The sequence below is a fragment of the Microtus pennsylvanicus genome, chromosome 8 (genome assembly GCF_037038515.1).
Source record: "Microtus pennsylvanicus isolate mMicPen1 chromosome 8, mMicPen1.hap1, whole genome shotgun sequence".
Lineage (NCBI taxonomy): Eukaryota > Metazoa > Chordata > Mammalia > Rodentia > Cricetidae > Microtus > Microtus pennsylvanicus.
Genome location: NC_134586.1, coordinates 13,300,066 through 13,323,604, shown reverse-complemented (window position 1 = coordinate 13,323,604; position 23,539 = coordinate 13,300,066). Strand labels below are relative to the sequence as shown.

The following is a 23,539-nucleotide window of genomic DNA, read 5'->3' as shown; positions in this document are numbered from 1 at the left end:
TCAGCAAAATTCTTCACAGACCTAGAAAGAATGATACCCAACTTCATATGGAAAAGCAAAAACCCAGGATAGCCAAAACAATCCTGTACAATAAAAAAAAACTTCTGAAGGCATCACAATCCCTGACTTCAAACTCTACTACAGAGCTACAGTTCTGAAAACAGCCTGATATTGGCATAAAAACAGACAGGAGGACCAATGGAACTGAATCGAAGACCCAGATATTAATCCACACACCTTAGAACACCTGGTTTTTGACAAAGAAGCAAAAAAATATCAAATGGAAAAAAGAAAACATATTTAACAAGTGGTGCGGGCATAACTGGATATCAACATGTAGAAGAATGAAAATAGACCCATATCTATTGTCATGCACAAAATTCAAGTCCAAATGAATCAAAGACTCCAACCTAAAGCCAGCCGCACTGAACTTTAAAGAAGAGAAAGTGGGAAGTACACTTGAATGCATTGGCACAGGAGAACACTTCTTAAATATAACCCCAGTAGCACAGACACTGAGAGAAACAATTAATAAATGGGACCTCCTGAAACTGAAAAGTTTCTGTAAAGCAAAAGACATGGTCAACAAGACAAAACGACAGCCTACAGAATGGGAAAAGATCTTCACTAACCCCTCATTAGACAGAGGTCTGGTCCCCAAAATATACAAAGAACTCAAGAAATTGGTCATCAAAAGAACAAATAACCCAACAAAAAAAATGGAATACAGACCTAAACAGAGAACTCTCAACAGAGGAATCTAAAATGGCTGGAAGACACTTAAGGAAATGTTCAACATCCTTAGTCATCAGAGAAATGCAAATCAAAACAATTCTGGGATTCCATCTTACACCTGTAAGAATGGCCAAGATCAAAAACACTGATGACAACTTATGCTGGAGAGGTTGTAGAATAAAGGGAACACTCCTGAATTGCTATTGGGAATGCAAGCTGGTATAGCCCCTTTGGATGTCAGTGTAGCAATTTCTCAGAAAATTAGGAAACAACCTTCCTCAAGACCCAGTAATACCATTTTTGGGCATATATCCAAATGATGCTCAATCATGCCACAAGGACATGTGCTCAGTTATGTTCATAGCAGCTTTGTTTGTCATAGCCAGGACCTGGAAACAACCTAAATGCCCCTCCACTCTCAGAGAGTTAGGTGTCAGTCAGCAGAAGTCACAATACGATGAAGCTGTTTTCAAATACACAACTTGTAGGCAGGCAGTAAGCCAGTTCTACAGAGACAGACTAGCCTGAAGGACTCGGAAGGAGATGACAGTCTTGAGGAAGGCTGTGTGCAATCTTACCATTGCTCTTCCTGTTACGGCCGATTAAGATTTCCTGGAATTGTTCACTGCGTCTCAAGACATCCTTGAAGCTGAGCATCCCAGAAAAATAGGACACGCTAGCCTCCAGAGCATTGAGGTACCTGGAGCAGGAGGGAGAGGAGCTGAGAATTGGCTTTGCTTGTTTATGACCATCCCACCTCTACTCTCATTATTTATTTACATCTGTGTTGGCATCTTTATCTCACACTCAGTTCTTCTGTGAATAGACAGTACACACCATGATACCTTTCCTTTGGATGTGGCTAGCTAATGGAGGCAGAGAGCATGGGAGGCATTTTAGGGACTCTTGATATGTATGAACACATTGTAGGCATTGGAGGGGTTCCTTCAACTGTTTTCATCCTGCTATGGCAAGAAGGTTCAAGCCCTCTAGGAACCTCTGATGTCTGTTTTGGTGTGAATTGGACGCTTATATATTCCAGTTTCACACCAAGGTTTCTAGGGTGAGCTCCTGGGGCTGATTGCCGTAGGTTCTCAGATGCTCGAGCCTCGTGACACCCTATCTTAAACCTCCACGCAAGTCCTCTGTTGAGAGAGAGGGTAGAACCAGCTAGCATTCTGGGTCACCACAGCCAGACACGACAAACACGCTACTTCCACCACTTTCCAGAGTTGCATGGCCTTATGATTCTTAAAGTTATGTTTTATTATATTACGTGGTTTGTGTGCATGTGTGAACATACATGCATGCGTCTCAGCACATGTGTGGCAATCAGATGACAACTTGCAGGAAATGGTTCTCTCCTTCCCCCAAGTGAGTCCCAGGGATCCAAGTCAGGTCAGGTTTGGCAGCAAGCACCTTAACGCACTGAACCATCTTTTGGACCCAGACTCAAGGTTTTTAAAAGGACCCATTGTTCCTGCATCCTCCTGTCCCCTTTTCCCTCTTTCTTAGATGGAAAGGCATCATTTCTGTTTCTTGGTTTAGGCAGAACGAACATTTTTGAAATTTATATTCCACAGTAATGTGGAAACCTTGACTTCTAGCTTTCATTTTTATTATCTATAAACAAGATCATATGTATTTGTCTTTAGAGGATTTACCCCGGGGAATCATTAGGAAGGACAAGAATTCACTTTCAAACCGAGTGCCCCACATAGTCTATGCTGAGCATCCTCATCTTGCCCCTTTGATGAGTAAGAAAGTGGACTGCTGTCCGTCCCAACACTGTCCCAGATAAAAGGTGGCATTCCTTCATGGCATGCACTTACCACCAGCCTTCCTTACCAGAAGCAGTCTTCAGGCTCCGAACCATTCTTGTAGACGTACGAAGAGTTCCAGGAGAAGGTTTTGAACGGAGCATCGTTGACTTTCCAGAAATCAACTAAGAAGTACATCAGCTTCCTGGCTGGAGGCAGCACCCTGGTCAGGGTTTCCTTATAGTCACAGGACAGTCCGAAACTTCCGGCTGAAATCATGGGGTAGCTCAGTTGTGTGTCAAGGCTGTGCCAAAGGTGAGAGGGAACCAATGCCAAGGTTAGCTCCAATAGTGTAGAGAAGAGCCCTCCCCCGCTCCTCCATTTTCCCATGCATGCAGATGTGGGAAGGATGATTAGGCTCAGGAAAACAGGTGTATGGGTAATCCCCTCACCCAGGGGACTTTAAAACTACAATGACTGGTCATGTTCTGTGTTTAGAGCGAAATGACTACATGGCTTGACTACTTTGCTCCATTTCTGAATGACTTCTCATGCTGTCTGGGCTGAGAACTGTGTGCTTTGACAGGGGAGGAGTAAGAACTACAAGTTTAAAAACCCATGGCTCCTCTGGTGGCTAGGTTCTTTTATTTGTCAACTGATACAAGCTAGAGTCATCCAAGAAGAGGGGACAACAATTGAGGAACTGCCTCCATCGGGTTGGACTCTAGGCAAATCTGTAGGCATTTTCTTAACTGGTTATTGATGTGGGTGGGTCCGGGCCAATGTGGGCGATATCACCACTGAGTAGGAGGTCCTGAATTCTATAAGAAAGCAGGCTGAGCAAGCCATGGGGAGCAAGTCAGTAAGCAGCATCCCTCCATGGCCGCTGAATCAGCTCCTGCCTCCAGGTTCCTGCCTTGAGTTCCTATCCTGGCTCCTCTCCATTATGCACTGTGAGCTGAAATAAACCCTTTTCTTCCCAAGTTGCCTTCGGTCATGGAGTTTATTGCCGCAACAGAAGGCAAACCTGAAGAGCCAACATAATTGGCAACCGGAAGCATACCTATGCCTTTTCTTCCTTGCAGTGCCTGCTTTTTGGCTCTGCCTCTGAGCTTAAGGCCTTTCTGTCCTTGCTCAACCTCTTACTGTTGCATCTTCAAACATACCAAGTTCTGTGCTCAGTCAGTAACTCAACCTATACAGGCTGCAACCTGGCTTCCTGGCTGATTTACTAAACTCTCAGGTCCTTGGCCGAACCTGTCTTTATCACGGAAATGCTCCTTGACAGCCAAGGCCGGGAGGTTATGCTGAGCAAGCAGCCACTGATGCTGCCTTCCTCCACTCCGCTGGAAGTTCCTCGAAGTGGGGGTCTTGGCTGGCTGGCTCACCTCTGGCTACCCAGCTCACACACATGCTCAAGATCTGTGTGATGAAGGACAGAAAGCGGTGCTCTGCCCCACCTCCCCAGACTGTCCGCCTTCATTTCACGCTCATGTTCTAGTCTGTGGTATCCTTTCTTCTTGTCCCTCGAAACGTTAGCTTGATTGTGTTCACGTTTCTTTCAGCGTTTCCACATCCCGAAGACTTCTCTGGTCTTAACCCCAGCTCTCATCTCCACATCCAATGCATCAAATATCATTGACTCTACAGCTTTAGCTGGCGTCTTTTGCTTTCTGCTTTTGGCTACGCCAGGCCCCAGGCCCCTCTTGTTTCCTCTGGTCTTTTCTGTTCTCAGTCTCTGCTGTGTTTCCCCTACACCACTGGTGGTTTTTATTAACTGTAAGCAGTTAATAAAATAAATGTAAAATAAAATGATTTGACAAACTACAGTGTTGTCAAGGCAACAAATGAGCTTTTCACAGCCCTCCCACACTCAAAAACTTAGGGGTGTCTATTGCCGTCCTCATTGAGTGCAACTCAGTGATCTTGTTGCATAAGTTACCAAATATGGTCAATGTGATTTTTCTGGCCTTCATCATCTTTCTGGACATTTCCCAGACTGCATAGCTATAAACACTTGTGAACTTTCTTCATCCCCTTAAGTCTTTGTTTTACGTTCACTTTTACCTCTACTGGGCTGCAAAGGCACTGCCTCACTTTTACCCATTGACGCCTTACCTGCGCTGGCTAGTTTCATGCCAACCTGATACAAGCTATGGTCACCTGAAAGGAGGGAGCCTCAGTTGAGAAAATGTATCCATAAGACCCAGCTGTGGATGCCTGAAGGGCATTTTCTTAATTAGTGATTGACACAGGAGGGCTCAGCCTTTTGTGGGTGGTGCCATCCTTGGGCTGGTGGTCCTGGGTTCTGTAAGAAAGCAGGCTGAGCAAGCCATGGGGAGCAAGCCAGTCAGCAGCAAGGCTCCATGGCCTCTGCATCGGCTCCTGGCTCCTCGTTCCTGCCCTGTTTGAATTCTTTCCTTGGCATCTCTCAACAGACAGTGACTCAAGATATGTAAGATATGTAAATCAAATAAACCCTTTCTTCCTTGAGTTGCTTTGGGTCATGGTGTTCCCTCACAGCAACAGTGATCCTAATGAAGACATTATCTGTTCCCAACACAAAACTCAGACGATTTTCGTCATGAAGTATTCCCCCCCACCCCACCCCACCCCCGGCTTCTCAGCCCTCAAGCACAGGTAACCATTACTTTCTGTGCCTTCTCATTTGTTCCTCTTTAAGGGAAGCTCTCTCCCTCTGCCTTGTATTGGCCAGTGTCCCTGTCACCTTCTCTCTTTGGAAGGGAGTATTCTACTCAATTTTTTTTTCCTGCTTGGCAAAACTAAAAATGTTTGTGGGTAGAAAACTTTCTTAGTGTTGGATCAACTTTCCAGAGTCCCCTTTTGTTTTGAGCAACACCAGTATGTGATCCGTGAGATAAGGAAGAATAAAATTCCACCCGTGTCTGTTTGGGTGTGGGAGACTAGCTGGAAAGCCCTTCTGCAGTGTGCCCAACGTGGTGGGCCTGAGCTTCTGGGGCTGTGTCGCTGGGCTTGAGGCAACGTGTTGACTTTCATTAGAAATCTCAGATTTGTGTTGACCCTGTGAAACCTTCTCTGGTGTGGCTTCCTCTGGATCACGAACGGCATTTCTCAATTCGGAAGCCTGAGCGAGGGAAAGGGTGCCAGAGGAGTTCGCTGGGGAATGTGTGATCTGGCAAAACAAAGCCAGTTACACTGAGCGAAATGAATGGAAGTAGTCAGGCCAAGATTTTCAGAGAAAGATTTTCCATTCTAGAAAAGGTCAAAGGCCTTTCTCTAAGGGTGTCACACAGAGAGCTCCAACATGTCATTCCTAGCCCACTTGAGTACGTGGCTCTGGCAGGCCTTGCCTTGCTCCCCCATTCCCAGCTGACATTCCTGAAGCTAGCCACCAAGGTCTAGGCCTTTATTTGGAGGAGCCACTTCCTCCTTTTGAGGCTGACTACCAGCAATCAAAAGCTCCCTTTGACTCAATTAATTAACATTCCTAATTAAAATTTAACACATCATCCTAACATGGGGTTCCCCCTTTACTTTTGTAAGCTGCCATTTGTCTATGGGCCACATCTGTCTCCCCTCTATCCAGAAGCAATCCTTTGTCCCTCTGGGACAAATACCCCTGCCCTCTTTCCCTTGTCCCCTTCCCCTTATCCCCTTTCCCCTGTCCCCTTCCCCTTGTCCCTGTCCCCTGTCTCCTTTACCCCCACATCCTAGCCCCTTCTAACACAGACAATCCCTCTTCTCCTCTTAAAATGCCCCCTGCACGGCCGTTTGCTGCTGTTTGCTGCCCAAGACAGAAAGCAGCCACTGTAACTTTTCTTCCCTGCTGAATACAGGAACTCTCTGTGAAAACGGGTGTTGGTGTGGTTTGTGCCTAATCCGGAGCCTGGGAGGAAACCCCAACTGTTTGGGGTTCTCCTTCACTATTCATCTCAAATAAGCATAGGAAATAAGCAGCCGGTTGTTTCCCCATACCTGCAAGCTAATGACAGGACAGAGTTCTAGGACCCCCCTCCTCTGCCTCTCCCTCCTCTTCCTCTGCCATTACTTGTGGGGGAATTTCCCTCGCTAAGCTCAAGTGTTCAAGGCTGCCGACTTTCTTTTTTCCTGATGGAGTTCTCACTCACAGCTTGTTCTCTCTCACACTTAAATGTGAATGACTGCACCTGGAAGCTACTGTAATCATCACACCCTGAAGGGAAACAGTAAGATAGAGAGATGGCAAAATACAAGGGGCCCCAACATGCCTCTTTATGTTACCTTGACAACACGGTTGTTTGTTTAATCATTTAACACTCAAAAGTACTTACTACATCTGGAAGGTGGAATATGTGCAGGAGGGCCCCATGAGGACACAGCCCATGTTATGTTCTCTCTGTGGGAGAAAAAGAAAATTACTGAGCCCTAAAAGAAACCCAAGCGGCCAATAGACAGAAAAGAGGTGGGCACTGTGAGAAATGAGATCCCCGAGAGTCTGTATGAGGAGCAGGGAGGCGCTGCTCAAGTGATGGGGATGGGAGGGGCGAGAGTCTTGCCTTCTCCTCCTCCCCATTGCTAACTCTGACTCTAAACAGGATTAAAGAACTCAAGAGAATTACAAGCTCTCTAAAACCATGTGGGTGTGCGAGGCATCTTGTAATTCTACCAGGTGATGGTGGCACACACCTTTAATCCCAGTGCCAGGACAGCTAGGGCTGTTACACAGAAAAGGAAAAAAAAGAAACCCTGTCTCAAAGAAGAGGACAACGACGAGGAGGAGGAGGAGGAGGTGGAGGAGGAGGGGCTTCAAAAGATTACAGATTGTGGGACCACGGTTCTAGAAGATTCACATTGACCTGATGGATCATATCATGGATGTCGGGATGGGTATACCACATCCACTACATGAATATCATATTTACTCTTAATCTTGGGAAGCTGGGTAAATTCTAGTGTAGGGATAAGGAAGTCCAAGGGAGAAAAAAATGGTGTGGGTGTGTTTATCGAGTATTTGTGTTTCATCTCTTTTGAGTGTGTGTTCATTTTATTAGTCCATTAATTGTTAGAGTTGCAACTTTTTGGTATTTAGCATTTTTAGTTCTTTGTGTGTGGCAGCTATTAATCATTTGTCAAATTTTAGTTAGCAATGATTTTCTCTTATTTTAAAGATGGCTTCTTCACTTGATTAATTCTTTCCATTCCTGTACAAATCCTTTTAATTTTGTAAATTTCTATTTGTTGGATGTTAGTCTTAATTCTTTTTTTTTTTTTTTTTTTTTTGGTTTTTCGAGACAGGGTTTCTCTGTGGCTTTGGAGCCTGTCCTGGAACTAGCTCTGTAGACCAGGCTGGTCTCGAACTCACAGAGATCCGCCTGCCTCTGCCTCCCGAGTGCTGGGATTAAAGGCGTGCGCTACCATCGCCCGGCTTTAGTCTTAATTCTTGAACAACTGCTCAAGAAGTCCTTGCTTATATCAAAATCTTGGAGTGTTTTCTCTACTTTTCCCACTAACGGTTTCAGAGTCTACAGTTTCACAGACAGGTTTTTGGGTCTATTTAGAGTTGATTTTTGTGTCAGGTGAGAGACAGATTCAACACAATGCCCATCAAAATCCCAGCAAAATTTTTCAAAGACCTCGAAAGAAAGGTACTCAACTTCATTTTGGAAAAGCAAAAAACCCAAGATAGCCAAAATAATCCTGTACAATAAAAGAACTTCTGGAGGCATCACAATCCCTGACTTCAAACTCTACTACAGAGCTACAGTACTGAAAAGAGCCTGGTATTGGCATAAGAACAGACAGGAGGACCAATGGAACCCAATAGAAGACCCGGATATCAATCCACACATCTTCGAACACCTGATTTTTGACAAAGAAGCAAAGAAATATCAAATGGAAAAAAGAAAACATTTAACAAATGGTGCTGGCATAACTGGATATCAATGTGTAGAAGAATGAAAATAGACCCATATCTATCACCATGCAATAAACATGGATCAAAGACTACAACATAAAGCCAGCCGCACTGAACCTTATAGAAGAGAAATTGAGAAATACACTTGAATGCATCGGCACTGGAGACCACTTCCTAAATATAACCCCAGCAGCACAGACACTGAGAGAAACAATTAATAAATAGGACCTCCTGAAACTGAAAAGTTTCTGTAAAGCAAAAGACATGGTCAATAAGACAAAATGACAGCCTACAGAATGGGAAAAGATCTTCACTAACCCCACATCAGACAGAGGTCTAATCTCCCAAATATACAAAGAACCCAAGAAATTAGTCATCAAAATAACACACAATCCAATAAAAAAAAAATGGAGTACAGACCTAAACAGAGAACTCTCAACAGAGGAATCTAAAATGGCTGAAAGACACTTAAGGAAATGTTCAACATCCTTAGTCATCAGAGAAATGCAAATCAAAACAACTCTGAGATTCCATCTTACACCTGTAAGAATGGTCAAAATCAAAAACACTGATGACAACTTATGTTGGAGAGGTTGTGGGGGAAAGGGAACACTCCAACATTGCTGGTGGGAGTGCAAGCTGGTACAACCCCTTTGGATGTCAGTGTGGCAATTTCTCAGAAAATTAGGAAACAACCTTCCTCAAGATCCAGTAATACCACTTTTGGGTATATATCCAAAGGATGCTCAATTGTGCCACAAGGACATGTGTTCAACTATGTTCATAGCAGCTTTGTTTGTCATAGCCAGAACCTGGAAACAACCTAAATGCCCCTCAACAGAAGAATGGATAAGGAAAATGTGGTACATTTACACAATGGAGTACTACACAGGAGGAAAAAATGACATCTTGAATTTTGTAGGAAAATGGATGGAGCTAGAAAACATTATTTTGTGTGAGGTAACCCAGACACAGAAAGACAATTATCACATGTACTCATAGGTGGTTTTTAAACATAAAGCAAAGAAAACCAGCCTACAAACCACAATCCCAGAGAACCTAGACAACAATGAGGACCCTAAGAGAGACTTACATAGATCTAATCTACATGGGAAGTAGAAAGTATAAAAAGACAAGATCTCCAGAGTAAATTGGGAGAATAAGGACCTTGGGAGAGGGTTAAAGGGAGGATGGCAGAGGCATGGAGGGGAGTAGAGAAAAATATAGAGCTCAATAAAAATTAATTAAAAAAAAGAAAATTAAAGAAAATTTAAAACTTTTAAAATTAACTTAAAATAGCAGTTCCCTTCATACCACAGTGTACACATAGTACGTTCCAGGAGAACTCCATCCCTTGGGAACTCTGTGGTATAAAGTCAGGGTACCTTGGCATCAGATCATACAGCAGCTGGACCGCTGCTGAGGCAGGAGATGCTTTGTGTGCACATGCCTGCATTTCACACGGCGATCCCCAGAAACAGAATGCACGGCCTACCCATGAGCAGACGGTACATACCGTGATTTCCCTGAGCAGGTCAAGGCCTTCACAGGTGCTGCTCCGGCAGTCCCCTGACTTGTGGATTAAACCGTCCGAGTACATGAAAGTCGCGTTCACCGTCACATTTAGTCCTGTTACCAGAAATTAGGGAAAAAATCGGAAAGCGGTGTTATGGCTCCACAATGTACCCAGCTGTGAGACACCGCCATTGCTAATGGATTTCGGACCAGGGGTGCGGGGGCAGTATCTGTGCCGGCTAATCTTGGTAGTCAACTTGACTACATTAACTAAGACCAAGCAGCCGCCACACCTGTGAGGGATTTCTCTTGGCTGGACGACTTGAGATCGCAGGAAGGTCAGAAGACCCACCCTAAATCTGGGCCACTCCTTCTGGCGGCAGCCCACACGAAGCACAGAGAGCGCCAGCCTGCGCCTTTCTAGCCTCCTGCCTTCGCTCTCACTGCCAAGCTCACCCATCTGGAGCCATTCCTGTGCTGGCAGCGGAACCGACTTCTTCAGGATTTAACACAGACTGAAGGTCAGCCACTCTCCAGGACTCCCTGGGACTCCAGCACCAGACTGGGACTGCTGAGACCTCCAGTCTCACGGACTGAACAATCCTCGATTCACGGTCTTTCTGTCAGGAGACAGCCTTTGTTGGATTATTTAGACCACGGCCTGAGAACCACTCCACTCAATCCCTTACCAATATATAGACATAAGTTAATTCATTCTGTCAGTTCTGTTCCTTAGAGAACTCTGCCCGAAAAAATATCCAGGTTCAGGTCTGAGCATATTCTAATTCTGAGTTCTTCTTTTCTCTCTTTCCCTTATCTTCCCACCTTTCCTAAATTTTTCTTTCTCTCATTCTATTGAAGCATCATTTACTCATCATAGAACCCACCCATTCTGAAAATATGATGAAAGTGTGATTTGATAATGTGTGTACAGTGTATGTACAGAGTCAAAAAATCACCACGGTCCAGTTTCATTATGCTCATAGATCATCTTTTCGTAACCCCGGATGAGCACGCCTCCACCATGGACTGGAAAGCATTAGAAAAGCAGATCCAGATTTCATCTTGTTCTTCCTGTTCCCAAGTTGCTGCTACTTCGTGTGAGGTGCAGTCCTCCTTGGGCGCTGATTATCACCCATCCAACAGCCCACTCCATCCCTCCAGTGCTCCCTGAACTCTTCTATGTGCTCCGGATACAGCGGTGAGCAAAACCAGACCCTGGCTCCCTGAGGTCTACATAGTCTCCGGGAGATGGCACAGAATGATGCGGTTGCCCATGACATGGTGATGGGACCCCTACTGCTGATGCCAGGATCTGAGAGATGTAGGGATGTGAGCCAGGCAAACGTACAGTCTCTGGGTGGAGGAAAAACAAACAGACAGGAGCATCCTTGGCATGTCTCAGCAGCAGAAAGGAAGCCCGTGTGCTTGCTGTTAGTGAGCGAGTGGGAGGATAGGCAGGGAGTGGTATTGAACGAACGATCATATCAGGCGTGTATGTCCATTCCGTTGAAGAATGGGATAGTTCTGGGGTATTTTGAGTAAAGAAATTATAATGTCTTATTGCCATTTTAAAGGATTTCAGATAAAGAGTAGATGGTGGGGAGCAAGCAGAGAAAGAAGCAGGAGACTGGTTAGGAGTCTTAGAAGAGCTTGGAACGAACTAGGGACAGCAAATTGGAGGCAATAAGTGGTTGCGTTTTGAGGGTAGAGAGTAAGAAATTGATGATGAGTAATGCTTGAGAAAAAGAGGGTGCAGGTGTCGTCAATACCTTTGTCCTGATAAATGGACAATGGGCACTGTTCCTGGTGAGTGAGGGACAAATAGGGGAGGGCATGGTTGTGAATGTGGAGTGCTGATGAAGGGATCAAGAGTTTGGTGGGAAGCCAGGCTTCATAAGCCTAACAGCTGAGAAACAGAGACAGGAGGATCTGGAATTCACGGCCAACCTGGGCTACATGCAATTCAAACAATGCAAAAATACAAAACAAAACAAAAACTCAGCAGATATACATTTTGGGTGAGAGCTGTCTATTGGGATTTCCCAACAGACGTGACAAGCAACTAAACATACCAGTAGGAATAGTTAGGGTCGGGTTGGAGAGATGGCTCAGTGGTTAAGAGCATTGTCTGCTCTTCCAAAGTCCTGAGTTCAATTCCCAGCAACCACATGGTGGCTCACAACCATCTGTAATAAGGTCTGGTGCCCTCTTCTGGCCTCCGTCATACACACAGAGAGACTATTGTATAAATAATAAATATTTTTTTTTAAAAAGGAATAGTTAGGGACTTTAAAAGGTCAAGAAAACACAGCCTGAGTCAACGCCGTATTAGGAGCATCATCCCATTAGCTCAGGTATAAGGAAGTATGGGCTTTGACACTGAAAACCCCAGAGGCCAGGAGAGGGCATAGGATGTTTCAGATAGTTGTAAGCTACTATGGGTGCTGGGAACTGAACCCAGATCTTCTGCAAGAACAGCGAGTGCTCTTACAGGCTGGGCCATCTCACAGCCTAGAACACCACTCTTTTGTTTGTTGTTGTTTTTGAGACAGGGTTTCTATGTGTGTATCCCATGCCGGGTTTAGAACACCACTCTTTATACTGAGCATTTCCTGAAGTCAAAGTGACCTCTATTCATCCCTACTTGGGGTGTTTAGATAACAAAGAGTTCCTACATTTAAGTGCAGACAAAGGCATGATGGTAAAATTCCCAGGTGTTGCCAGGTACCACATCTTAAGGATAATCAAGAGCTGGCAGAACCATTTGAACAGCTCTTTCTCTGGAATGTTGCTTCCAGTGACAAGAACTCAGGACAAATGTGGACTGGCCTTCTGGAAGTCAGGAAGTAACGTTATGAGTGACATTCTGTGTGTTCTTGCACAAACCGTTTGAATCTCCCTGACTTTGGTTTCCTTGCATGGAAAGGTACATCAAAACCAGGTTTGTCCGACATGACACATTAGAATAATATTATCTTTAAAAGAGCAAAGTCTACCCAAAACAGAAGGAATTTTTCAGAGCATTCAAAAGCATGTGTTCCTAAAACTTGAGGCCTCCTACAGGAGTAACCCTGCCCTACAGTTGCTGCAGAGATGTGGCTGTTCTATAAGAAAGCAGGCTGAGCAAGCCATAGGGAGCAAGCCAGTAAGCAGCACCTTCCATGGCCTCTGTATTAGCTCCTATTTCTTGGTATCTAGCTGGTCTTCCTTGATGAAGGACTATAAGATATAAGATGAAATAAACCCTTTCCTGCCCCTGTTGCTCTTGGCTATGGTGTTTTATCCCAGCAGTTGAAGCCTTAAATAAGATGTCCCCCAAGGAATGCTTTCCATCCTTACCCCAGCACAGCCCGACCCCAGAGAGCTCAAGCCTTAGAAGATGGTGGAAAGCTAAAGAGCTTACTGTGGTCTCGGAACCCCCACTTCCCTCCCCAGGGCTTTGAGGATGGGGTTGAAGTGGCATCTCCATGCTGAGTGAGGTCTGGGGGGGACGGACCTCATCACATGAGACCACACACAGGATAAGGACTGTGTGTTTAGCCGTGGAACACACATCCCCAAGGATCTGAGGCCTTGGGGCTGAAGGAATCTTTTTCCATACTAGTTCTACCATTTTCTCCAGTCTTTTCTAATTATTCTTCAATATCCATGTAGCTTAACTAAGTTCTAAAAAAGCACAAACAAAAAACTTGTCACTTATGTTGAAATATCACAATTTAAATTATCAATATTTCCCAATATAGCCCTCACACAGGATTTTAAACTAGTTTCCAAATGACATGCTCGACATATTAGAATACAATGTGTCTTTTTCATCTCTAACCTGCTCCTCTTGTGTTTAGCGTGTTTGAAAATATTACAGAATGGGTTATCAAGTGCCAACTTCTAGGCATCTCTGTTTCTTCTTCCACGTCCGTACAACCATCAACTTACGAACCCATTCTTCCCCCTCAGCATTATAACTGTTACGTGAGATGAGTGACTGAAAATGTCACTCAGTTGGTAGGTGGTGGAGCAGAATTTCAGACTTGGGCTGCATGACCTCAGATTCCAAGAAGCGACCCAATACCCTTCACTATTTATCTGATGCACGAGGCAATGCGTTCTCTTAATGACATCAGCACGGTTCGCAGAGATGCTAAAACAACTGCCGTTTACGGAGTGCTCTTGTGTTTCAGTGCTGGAAGTACTCCCACAGGTTTTCCCACTGAACCCCCACTTGACCCGTACACTGTGACTGCCACTTATCCTGATTTTATAGGTGAGGACACTGAGCTTCAGGGGAGTTAGGTAACTTGTTTTAGCTTGCTCAACGGTAAATAGACAGGAATACGAGCCAAGTTTGGAAATCTTTTCTGCAGATAATATCCCATTGCTTTGTCTTAATGAAAAGTGCAGTTAATGGTGGGGTATTACAAGGCAGTATGGTACACTCGTGGGACTCGGACGGACATGTGTCCGCATCTCATTTAAACGATACACTCGCGGGACTCACACAGACATGTGTCTGCATCTCATTTAAACGATACACTCGCGGGGCTCAGGCAGACATGGGTCTGCATCTCATTTAAACGATACACTCGCGGGGCTCAGGCAGACATGGGTCTGCATCTCATTTAAACGATACACTCGCAGGACTCGGACAGATATGAGTCTGCATCTCATTTAAATGGACCTTGTGTAAAGTGACTGAGACCAGTGTCCACCATGGCCCCATGCCCACCAGAGTTGCCGTAACTGAAGAGACGGTGGACTGAAACTCTCCAGAACTTCCCTGGCACATGACAGACACTCCGGAAACAAACGGAGTCTCAGAGAGATGGAAATGGTGTTGACAGCCAGGGAGACACAGAGACTCTTAACCCAAGTTCTTAGATTTCAAACCCAGCGTCCTTCCCACTGGTCCACACTGCCTCAGTACGCATGTGTGCGCTATCACATGACCTCGGCAGACATGTACCTGTTATTACACAGCCTCCTGGTTCTAGTGCAGTCTGGATCAGATCTTTTCATGTGTATCTGAATCTAGAGTTGACACAACTGGGAAAGTAATATATATGCACAGAAGTCAGTGCAGTTCTTATGTATATGACTGTTGCTCTCAACCCCGCGAGATTTTAAACAGAAAATTAATATATGCCATCTTTAAGACCCAAAGTAACCATTAGGATGTATCAAGTAAGTACTTGGTTCAGTAAATACTGACTCGGCAATTCTACTTGTGGTAATGTAGTCTCGGGGGATGGAGAAAACTGTGTGTAAGGAAAAGGTTTGTAGTATTATAAAAAAAAAAACACAAGAAACTAAAAAACAATTAGATATTTTTCTACCAGAGACTTTTATAGATGGTTTCAGTGGTATCTAGTCTAAGGGGCACCTTGTGAACATTCACATGGCGATGGCAATGTAGCCCTATGAAAGTCACGCGTGGGACCATACTGTATGGCAGAGGCTGCAAGACGTCCCTGTGCCGTACTGATCAACACATTCCCCGAGACAAGTCACCAAGAAAGAGTGTGCAGGTGGTGCCAAATTATTGCAGGCTCTTGCTTTTTCTTTACATGTTTTATGTCAAGTTATAAAATTGGTTTTTATTAGTAAACGGTAAGGTCGAGAAAGGCAACGGCTAACGCGACTGCAAACGTTTAACCCGGCCGTATCTGATAGTGAGAGCCACGGGAGGCAGGAAGAAGACACAGCCAGAGAAAAATCTTTCTATGGACAAAAGGCCCAGAGAAAGTTTCAATACCTATGTGAGTTTCTTCCTTCTTGACCAGAAACCCTCTGAGACCCCAGGTCCAGGCCACATCTTGCATCTGAGCAGCTACAGAAGGAAGCGCGGTGTCTCAGGCTGGGCAACAGATCCAGTTTTAAGCGGGGGGGTCTGTCACTACTGAAGGATTCCCCTTTTATTCCTGCAGGATGGGGTGGACTGTAAGCTCACCCTTCTCCACAGGAAGGAAAGGATGGGATCTTGAGATAAACGTAGAGGAATTTGGGCGATCAGGCAATCTGCAAGGTCTCTGCCCAGAAGCCTCACAAAGAGTGGTACGAACAAGGGCGGGTTCCTTTCCCACATGCTTACCGGCTTCACTCAGGCGCTCACGCACTATGACCAGGCCGTCATTCACAGCCTTCTCCAAGTTTTCCAAGGGCTCATTGTAGGCCGAATTGTTCATCATCAGGACACTGATATGGTAGTTGCCATTATAGCAATTCTTCCTCAACTGAGAGGCCCAGAATGTCCTCCCGGGCTGGAAGAGCAGTAACCACACAGCCAAGGCCAGCAGTGATGTCTTCATGGCCCAGCTCACCTCAGCACCATGCCCCTGGGGTTGACAGCTTGTGGAGACGCAGTGAGACCCTTTAGACAGCCGCTAGCTGAGTCCTCTCTTCCCCACGCACCCTTCTGGTCTCGCCAAACTGGTCACACGGGCCGTGAGACTCAGCCTGCCTGCCGGTAATTAGCAGGTACATTATGGTCCGAGGTAAAGCAAAGTTCACTCTGTGTGTTTGCACACAGAAAGGTCAGAGCTATAAACGGCAGGATTACCAGGGCCTCGTCCAATAAAACTACACCAGTTTGTGCCACATCACTGGGAAGAGGGAAGAGAGGAAGGGAGCAGTATATTTTACATAACAGGCTTTATGAAATGGAAAATAAAGGTCGAAGGGCTTCTGGAAAGCACACACGTGATGGCTTTAGCTGCACATCAAAATGGAAACCTCTACCAGGAAGAGCTGGGCATCCATCACCCGGGGAGCCTCCACGTAGCGCTACTTCACCATGTGTGGGACAGTAGCAAGGCTCGGGGACGCAGTCATGAATGGTGCGGACACACGAATGTCCTTGTGCACCATGCATTTGTTCGGATGGAGCAGATAAACATCAGGCCGATGGACAGCTAACATCAACAACGAAGAAAAGCGTAGAGTGGTCTGGGAACACACGGAAAATTAGCCTAATGTATTCTAGAAAGGCTGAGATCGGAAGGAAATGGGCTTTAGCTGAATGGGAAGAGAACATGCGCTGGTCAGGGGATGGATTGTGTGAAGACACAGAGGTGGGAGGAGGCGAGGTGTGTTTGAGGAACTGAGAGATACACCATGGCTGGGAAGTAGTGAGCTATGAGTCAGGTGGTAACAGATATCAGAACAGGTGGAGGCAAACCATGGTCTGGATAATACATTAGGGGTTTAGACTGCATCCTAAAAGTCATAGAGGGGACTTTCCATGGTGAATTTTTTTATTTTTTAAATTTGTGATGCTGAGGATTTCACTTAGTCATCAACATGAATCAAATAACTTAAGAAAAAAACCCTATGTGTATGTGTGTCTGTGAACATACATGGTGCACACAGAGCGGTCAGAGGGCAGCCTTCAGTGTTGGTACCAGTGTTCCTCCTCAAGACAGGCTCTCTGTGTTTGCAGCTGTGTATGGTAGACCAGCTGGCCTGGGAGTTCCCCTGTGGCCATGCTGGGATTCCATACGTACACTACTGTATCTGATTGCCCGTGGGTACTAAGAATCCAAACTCAAGTTCTCACAGTCCATCACGAGACTTTTGAGAAGATCACTCTTGTGTCAAGGAGGAAATGTCCTGGAGAGAGGCAAACACAGAATCAGAGAATTCACAAGGAGTCTATGTCTGTGGTCCACGAGAGTTGAAGAAGACCCAGGGAAAGACGGATGCAGTAGAGATGGTTCAACACATCCAAAAAACAGGATGGATGGGACTTGAGATGTTATTGAATTCATGATATCAAGGAGAGGGAGGACTCAAGGGTGGCACCTAAGGGGCTCAGAGAGGCTGATGTTAGAGGTGTCTTCTGGGCACTGGGCACTGAAGGGCAGCAGGCTTCAAAGAGGTCATGACTTCTGTCTTGGGGCAGGTGGATTTTATGTCCCTCTGTGCAGATGGGGGAAGAGAACCTGCCTTTAAACAGACGTTAGGGGCCCCAGTCACTGAGCCGCCGCCGAGGACTCAGCTGCTTCCCCCTCGAGCCCCCTCGCTTCCCGACGCTCCTCCCCCCCACCCCCCCCACCCCCCCACCCCCGCTTTCTCCCGCAGCCGCCTTCCGCAGGCCGTTTCCACCGAGGAAAAGGAATCATATCGTATGTCCGCTATTCCGAACCTCCACTCTTTCGACCCCTTTGCTGATGCAAGTAAGGGTGATGACCTGCTTCCTGCTGGCACTGAGGATTATATCCATATAAGAATTCAACAGAGAAACGGTAGGAAGACCCTTACCACTGTCCAAGGGATCGCTGATGATTACGATAAAAAGAAACTAGTGAAAGCGTTTAAGAAGAAATTTGCCTGCAATGGTACTGTAATTGAGCATCCAGAATATGGAGAAGTAATTCAGCTACAGGGTGACCAGCGCAAGAACATATGCCAGTTTCTAATAGAGATTGGACTGGCTAAGGAGGATCAGCTGAAGGTTCATGGGTTTTAAGTGCTTGTGACTCTGAAGCTTAAGTGAGGATTTCCTTGCAATGAGTAGAATTTCCCTCCTGTCCCTAGTCACAAGTTTAAAAACCTCACAGCTTGTATAATGTAACCATTTGGGGTCCGCTTTTAACTTGGACTAGTGTAACTCCTTCATGCAATAAACTGAAAAGAGCCATGCTGTCTAGTCTGGAAGTCCCTCATTTAAACAGGTCAAGCAGTAGCCCCGGCAGTGTCCAGCCTGAAACAAAGCAATAACTATGTTTCAGCCAAGCCCAGAGCCCCAAGTTCATAGGCTATGTCTGCCCAGAAGCTCCTTGGCTCTCCCCCTACAGAATCCCCTGCCCTAGGAGAATGTCACCACTTGAACAGCCCAGGTGAACAAGAGAATGGGTAACACCACAGTAGCTATGCCACTAGAGGGAATCTCTAGTAGGAGCCCCTGGTGTCCGACCAGGTAGGCAGAATTCAGAAATGGCCATCTTTCCCCAGGGGTCATGGACATGTGGCTTACCACCAGGGTAAAATTTTTAGCCAGGCATATCGCAAGGGATGTTGGAAGAACTGAAGGGTGGGGCCAGCCTCATATCAGTTAAACTTATGACAAGGGAACAGATACCAAACTAATGCCATCGGTCATGTGGCTAGCTGTATGTTTCAACTCAGTGGTAGCAGCTACCCAGTGCCATGTGAAGGAACAAACTGGTTTTTTGGTTTTCTTTTCCCTTACAGTTTTAATGTTATGTAATGTATTTAAACCCTTATTTAAATAAAACTTGTTTTCAGAAAAAAAAAATAAACAGACGTTAGGGGTTCAAAACAGAGGCACTGTCTGCTGGGTCAGACTATCATTGCTTCCAACATTGACTTAAAACTGGGAAAGTAAGTATGTTAATTAGCAGCGTGCATCTTCTTTCATGGACGAAATTAAAATTGCATTTTCAGTATTTCCAAGCAAAGTATTAGAACCGCTGGTAAGTCCAACCTATCTAAGTAGAAGTAAGCTTCCCACCCCAATGAAATCTGTAAAATCTATACTGCAACTCCTTACAAGGGGTTGACTGACCTTTCTGGGATGTCAGTTTCCTAATTTCCTAGCAGGTGGCATCCACCTTTGCAGGACCTATGAGGATATTATTGATCTTCTTCAGGACATACCTTGAAACAGACTCTATGGGTGATTAGCGGTAGGAATTCTGCCTCCTGTCATAGTATTGGGATTGCTTGGTTTAGCATTGGTTCCCTTGTCCGAGCCTGACTGGTTCTGGTGTTTGGTTCAGGTACAGTTAGTGCAGGTAAAAGAAGCACATTGTGAACTGTTCCTTAAATCAAACACCAGTGGAGAGGATTACTAAAAATAAATGGCACTAAACATGATCATTTTTTTAAAGATCTATCTATCTATCTATCTATCTATCTATCTATCTATCTATCTATCTATCTATATCTATCATCTATCTACCTACCTATCATCTATCTATCTATCTATCTATCTATCTATCTATCTATCTATCTATCTATCTATCTATCTATCTATCTACCTATGTATGTGTGTGTACCTTCATGAGTTTATTTGCGGCATGTGCATCCAGGTACCCACGGAGGCCAGAGAGAGTGTCGGATCCCCTGGAACCACAGCTACGGTGGTTCTGTGCTTGGAATCAAGCCTAGGTTTTCTGCAAGAGCAGTAAGCACCCTTAACTGCTGAGCCATCTCTCCAAATCCATGCACTCATGAGCCTTCTCTGTTCGTGGCAGCCAAGAACCTGAAAATTAGGCTGGTCCCAGAAGCCTACTCAGCTGTTGAAAAGGACTGTCTCTCTTGCCGGAAGTGGAGGGGAAGCAGAGGGCTAACTGGAAAGCAGACCTCAGTACAAGGGTTGTTTTTATTAGGGCAGAAGCTAGATTGTTGAAATGTTGATAGGAAAGAGCTGGTATAAAGGGGGAAAGGCAGAGACAAAGAGAGGTAATTAAGAGATGGTTCAGGGGCTGGAGAGATGGCTCAGAGGTTAAAAGCACTGATTGCTTCTTCCAGAGGTCCTGAGTTCAATTCCCAGCAGCCCTATGGTGGATCACAACCATCTCTAATGAGATCTGGTGCCCTCTTCTGGCTTGCAGGGACACATGCAGGCAGAACACTGTACACATAACTAAATAAATAAATCTTAAAGAAAAAAAGATGGCTCAGGAAACTCCAAAGCAAGAGATTCTCAAGACAGCTGGCTGCAGTTTGATGTGACGCTTGAAACACAGGCATGCTGCTAGACATGACTTCGAGCCCCACGGTGTGTGTGGTGTCTTCATTTAACTTCTCCTCCCGAAGAAGAGGCAGGGTGTCTACTGAGTTAGAGAACTGGAATAGCCACAGCCTTAGAGAGAAAGGGGGACCTTGGGAAGCTCCTGTAATGAGTAAATAAAGGAGCTATGGGGCACACCAGAGGCTGCTTAGCTGTGGATGGTGAGGTTTTGATACTTGTCACTCGGGTTTTATGATTTTTTTTTCTCCAGCAAAGTTCAACTGCTTAGGAATACACACAGAAAAATGAGTGACTGGACCTACTTAGGAATGGGAAATTTCTAGGTAGGAGCATTAAAAAAAAATTAGTGGGTTTGAAAAATTAGAATAAAAAAGGAGTATCTAAAGAGGCAGACTGTAACACCAAACTGAAGGAAGAGCTCGACACAGCGGTATACAGCAATGCCAGCACTGGGTGGGTGGAGGAGGTTTGTGAGCAAGGCCAGCCTGAGCTACACTGCAGGACCCTGTCTAAAAACCAAACAACAACAGCAACAACAAACAACTGAATCCAAACAAGTGGATGCAGCCAGGGATGGGGAAATGAATGGGAAGGAGGTTTTGAAGGCTTTGGCGAGCCAGTGGTGTGGAAATGCAGGGTAACCTGGAGCTCTTGGAGTCGTGAGCTGGAAGGCAGGCTGAGGCAGGTGCTGAGTTCTCTGCATCACCGATTTGAATAGCTCAGAGTGGCTGACTAAGGAGGTGGAGGGCAATACATTTGAATAAAGGGGCTAAAGGAACTGGGAGTCTGGTTTGCTGGGCAGGACCCCCATCAGCAAGAACATCGCTGAAGTAAATGGCAGGTCATTGCTTGAGGGTAAGACCACTCCATGCAATAGCAGATGGGAGAGAAGAAAAACTACAGAAATCACAGCATTCATGGAAAGGGCCGGAGAGTGGTGACTACATTGTATAGAAATCAAAGACCAGAGGCTGCCTTTTAAATAACTCTCTCCAATGACAAAGCACATCAGCATACTAAGGATAAGTATGCAGGTTGGAAGAATGGTAGTGAACATGTACAGATTAAGATGTAAAATGAAGACTCACACATCACATTCCGAACACCTAAGATACAGAATACTACTACGACCTTTGCACCCCTGTGCACCACATCCCTAAGGCTTCATCTCTTTATCCTGCAGAAACAGGCAAGTGGGGTAGGAAATCGTCTATGAAGAAATAAAGCATAATAAGACATTTGTTGGTTATGGCACAGGTAGTCCTGAGGACACAGGTGACTGGAAAAAGGATGGGAAGCACAGGATATCAGGGGAGAGAGGGTAGTAGGGTCAGGAAAGGATGCTGGAGGAGACACACAGGAAGCACAGGATGTCGGGGGAAAGGGTAGAAGGGTCAGGAAAGGATGCTGGAGATGCACAGGAAGCACAGGATCTCAGGGGAGAGAGGGTAGTACGGTCGGGAAAGGATGCTGAAGGAGATGCAATACAAGGGCTGGAGCTTTGGGCATGGTTGATGTGGAGTGCGATAAGTTCAACCCCAAGTCTCCCAGAGAAAGCAGGTGGGTGCTCAGGGTTCACGGGGCTCAGTTTCTATTGAAGAGGAAGCTGCTGTGGTCATCTAACAGGGCAGGGTGGTTGTGCTGAGGGATAGACGGTGGTCATGGAGCTTAGAGATTATGATGGTCAGTCTCAACTGTTAACTTGCCTGGACATAGATTCACTTCGGAGACCAACACTAGAAGGGTGTTTCCAGAAAGGATTAGCTGAGGGAGGCAGACTCACTTTGAAAGTGGGTTTCTGGGCTCCCAGACTGAGTGGAGGGGAGAAAGTGAGTGGGACCCCAGCACTAATTCTGCTTTTCTTCCCGACTCTGGACACAGTGTAAACAACCTCCTCCTCCTGGCCATAGCTAAAGCTGTTTCCATCACCAAGCCTATCCCACTCTGATGGGCTGTGCCTTCAAACTACAAGCCAACAAAACCTTCCTCTCTGAAGTTGCTTTTGTTCAATATTTTGCCACAGCGATGAGACATTAAGTAATATAGGAGCTTTGTACTAAAAGAGGGTCGTGGCTATGGTAAACCTGACCACATGGCTCTTAGAACTGATCCTGTGGAGAGCCTGTGGGAGAGTTCACAGACGCTGACGACAGAAGCCCCAGGAGTCCAGAAGCCTAGAAGGCTAAGATGAGTTCAGACAGTGGGAGCTTGGCTCATGAAGCTTCAAAGGAAAAAAAGCCTCCACTGAGAATTAGATCAGAGGCCGTTTATGCTATGCTATGGAGAAGAATCGGGCTGTATTCTGCCAGTGTCCTGAAGTAAGCCTTGAGTAAGGCTAAATTCAAAAGCAAGGGACAAGGTTGTTTGGGGGAGAAGATTTCAAGACAGTATAACATCAGGTTGTGTCATGGTTATTGCTTAGTGCTGTTAGGGGAGGCTGCTTGTTCGTGTTTCTGACCACCCAGACCTGAAAAAAACCACACAGAAATTATATTAATTACATACTATTTGGCCAATAGCTTAAGTATATGTCTGGCTAGCTCTTAATTAATCTTAAATTAACCCATTTCTATTAATCTGTGTATTGTGACTTACTGGTAAGGTTCCATCTGTATGTCTCCTGCTGGGACTACATGGTGTCTCTTTGACTCCGCCTATTTTCTCCTCCTCTATCTGCTTGGAATTCCTGTCTTGCTCTATTCTGCAATGCAATAGGCCCAAAGCAGCTTCTTTATTAACCAACGGTACTCATAGCATACAGGGGGAATCCCACATCCTAATGCTCTTAGTCAGAAATGCAATAAAATAGAGAAGAAAAATCTGAAAAATGTACCGTTGATAAAGGAAGGAATAGGAATGGCCTGAAAATTGCTGACAAGCAGGGTTCAAATCAAGCAGCTGTAATTGTTAAAAGGATTAGAATCAATAAAGGGGAGCTTA

At 45.4% G+C, this 23,539-nt stretch overlaps 1 protein-coding gene and 1 pseudogene across 1 annotated transcript in view; one reads left to right on the top strand and one right to left on the bottom strand.

The window, feature by feature from the left end:
• The window catches only part of Gucy2c (guanylate cyclase 2C), a 70,127-nt gene extending 53,756 nt beyond the window's left edge, over positions 1-16,371 (bottom strand). Inside the window, exons 1-5 of the mRNA XM_075982477.1 lie at positions 15,974-16,371; positions 9,887-9,999; positions 6,788-6,852; positions 2,584-2,799; positions 1,314-1,435 (exon numbers count right to left, since the gene is read on the bottom strand). Of these exons, the coding sequence (XP_075838592.1) occupies positions 1,314-1,435; positions 2,584-2,799; positions 6,788-6,852; positions 9,887-9,999; positions 15,974-16,190 (733 nt within the window). The 5' untranslated portion in view covers positions 16,191-16,371. The remainder of the gene's footprint in view (positions 1-1,313; positions 1,436-2,583; positions 2,800-6,787; positions 6,853-9,886; positions 10,000-15,973) is intronic.
• Positions 16,372-17,931: 1,560 nt separating this feature from the next.
• On the top strand, positions 17,932-19,142 carry LOC142855882 (eukaryotic translation initiation factor 1 pseudogene; annotated as a pseudogene).
• The last annotated feature ends 4,397 nt before the right edge of the window (positions 19,143-23,539 follow it).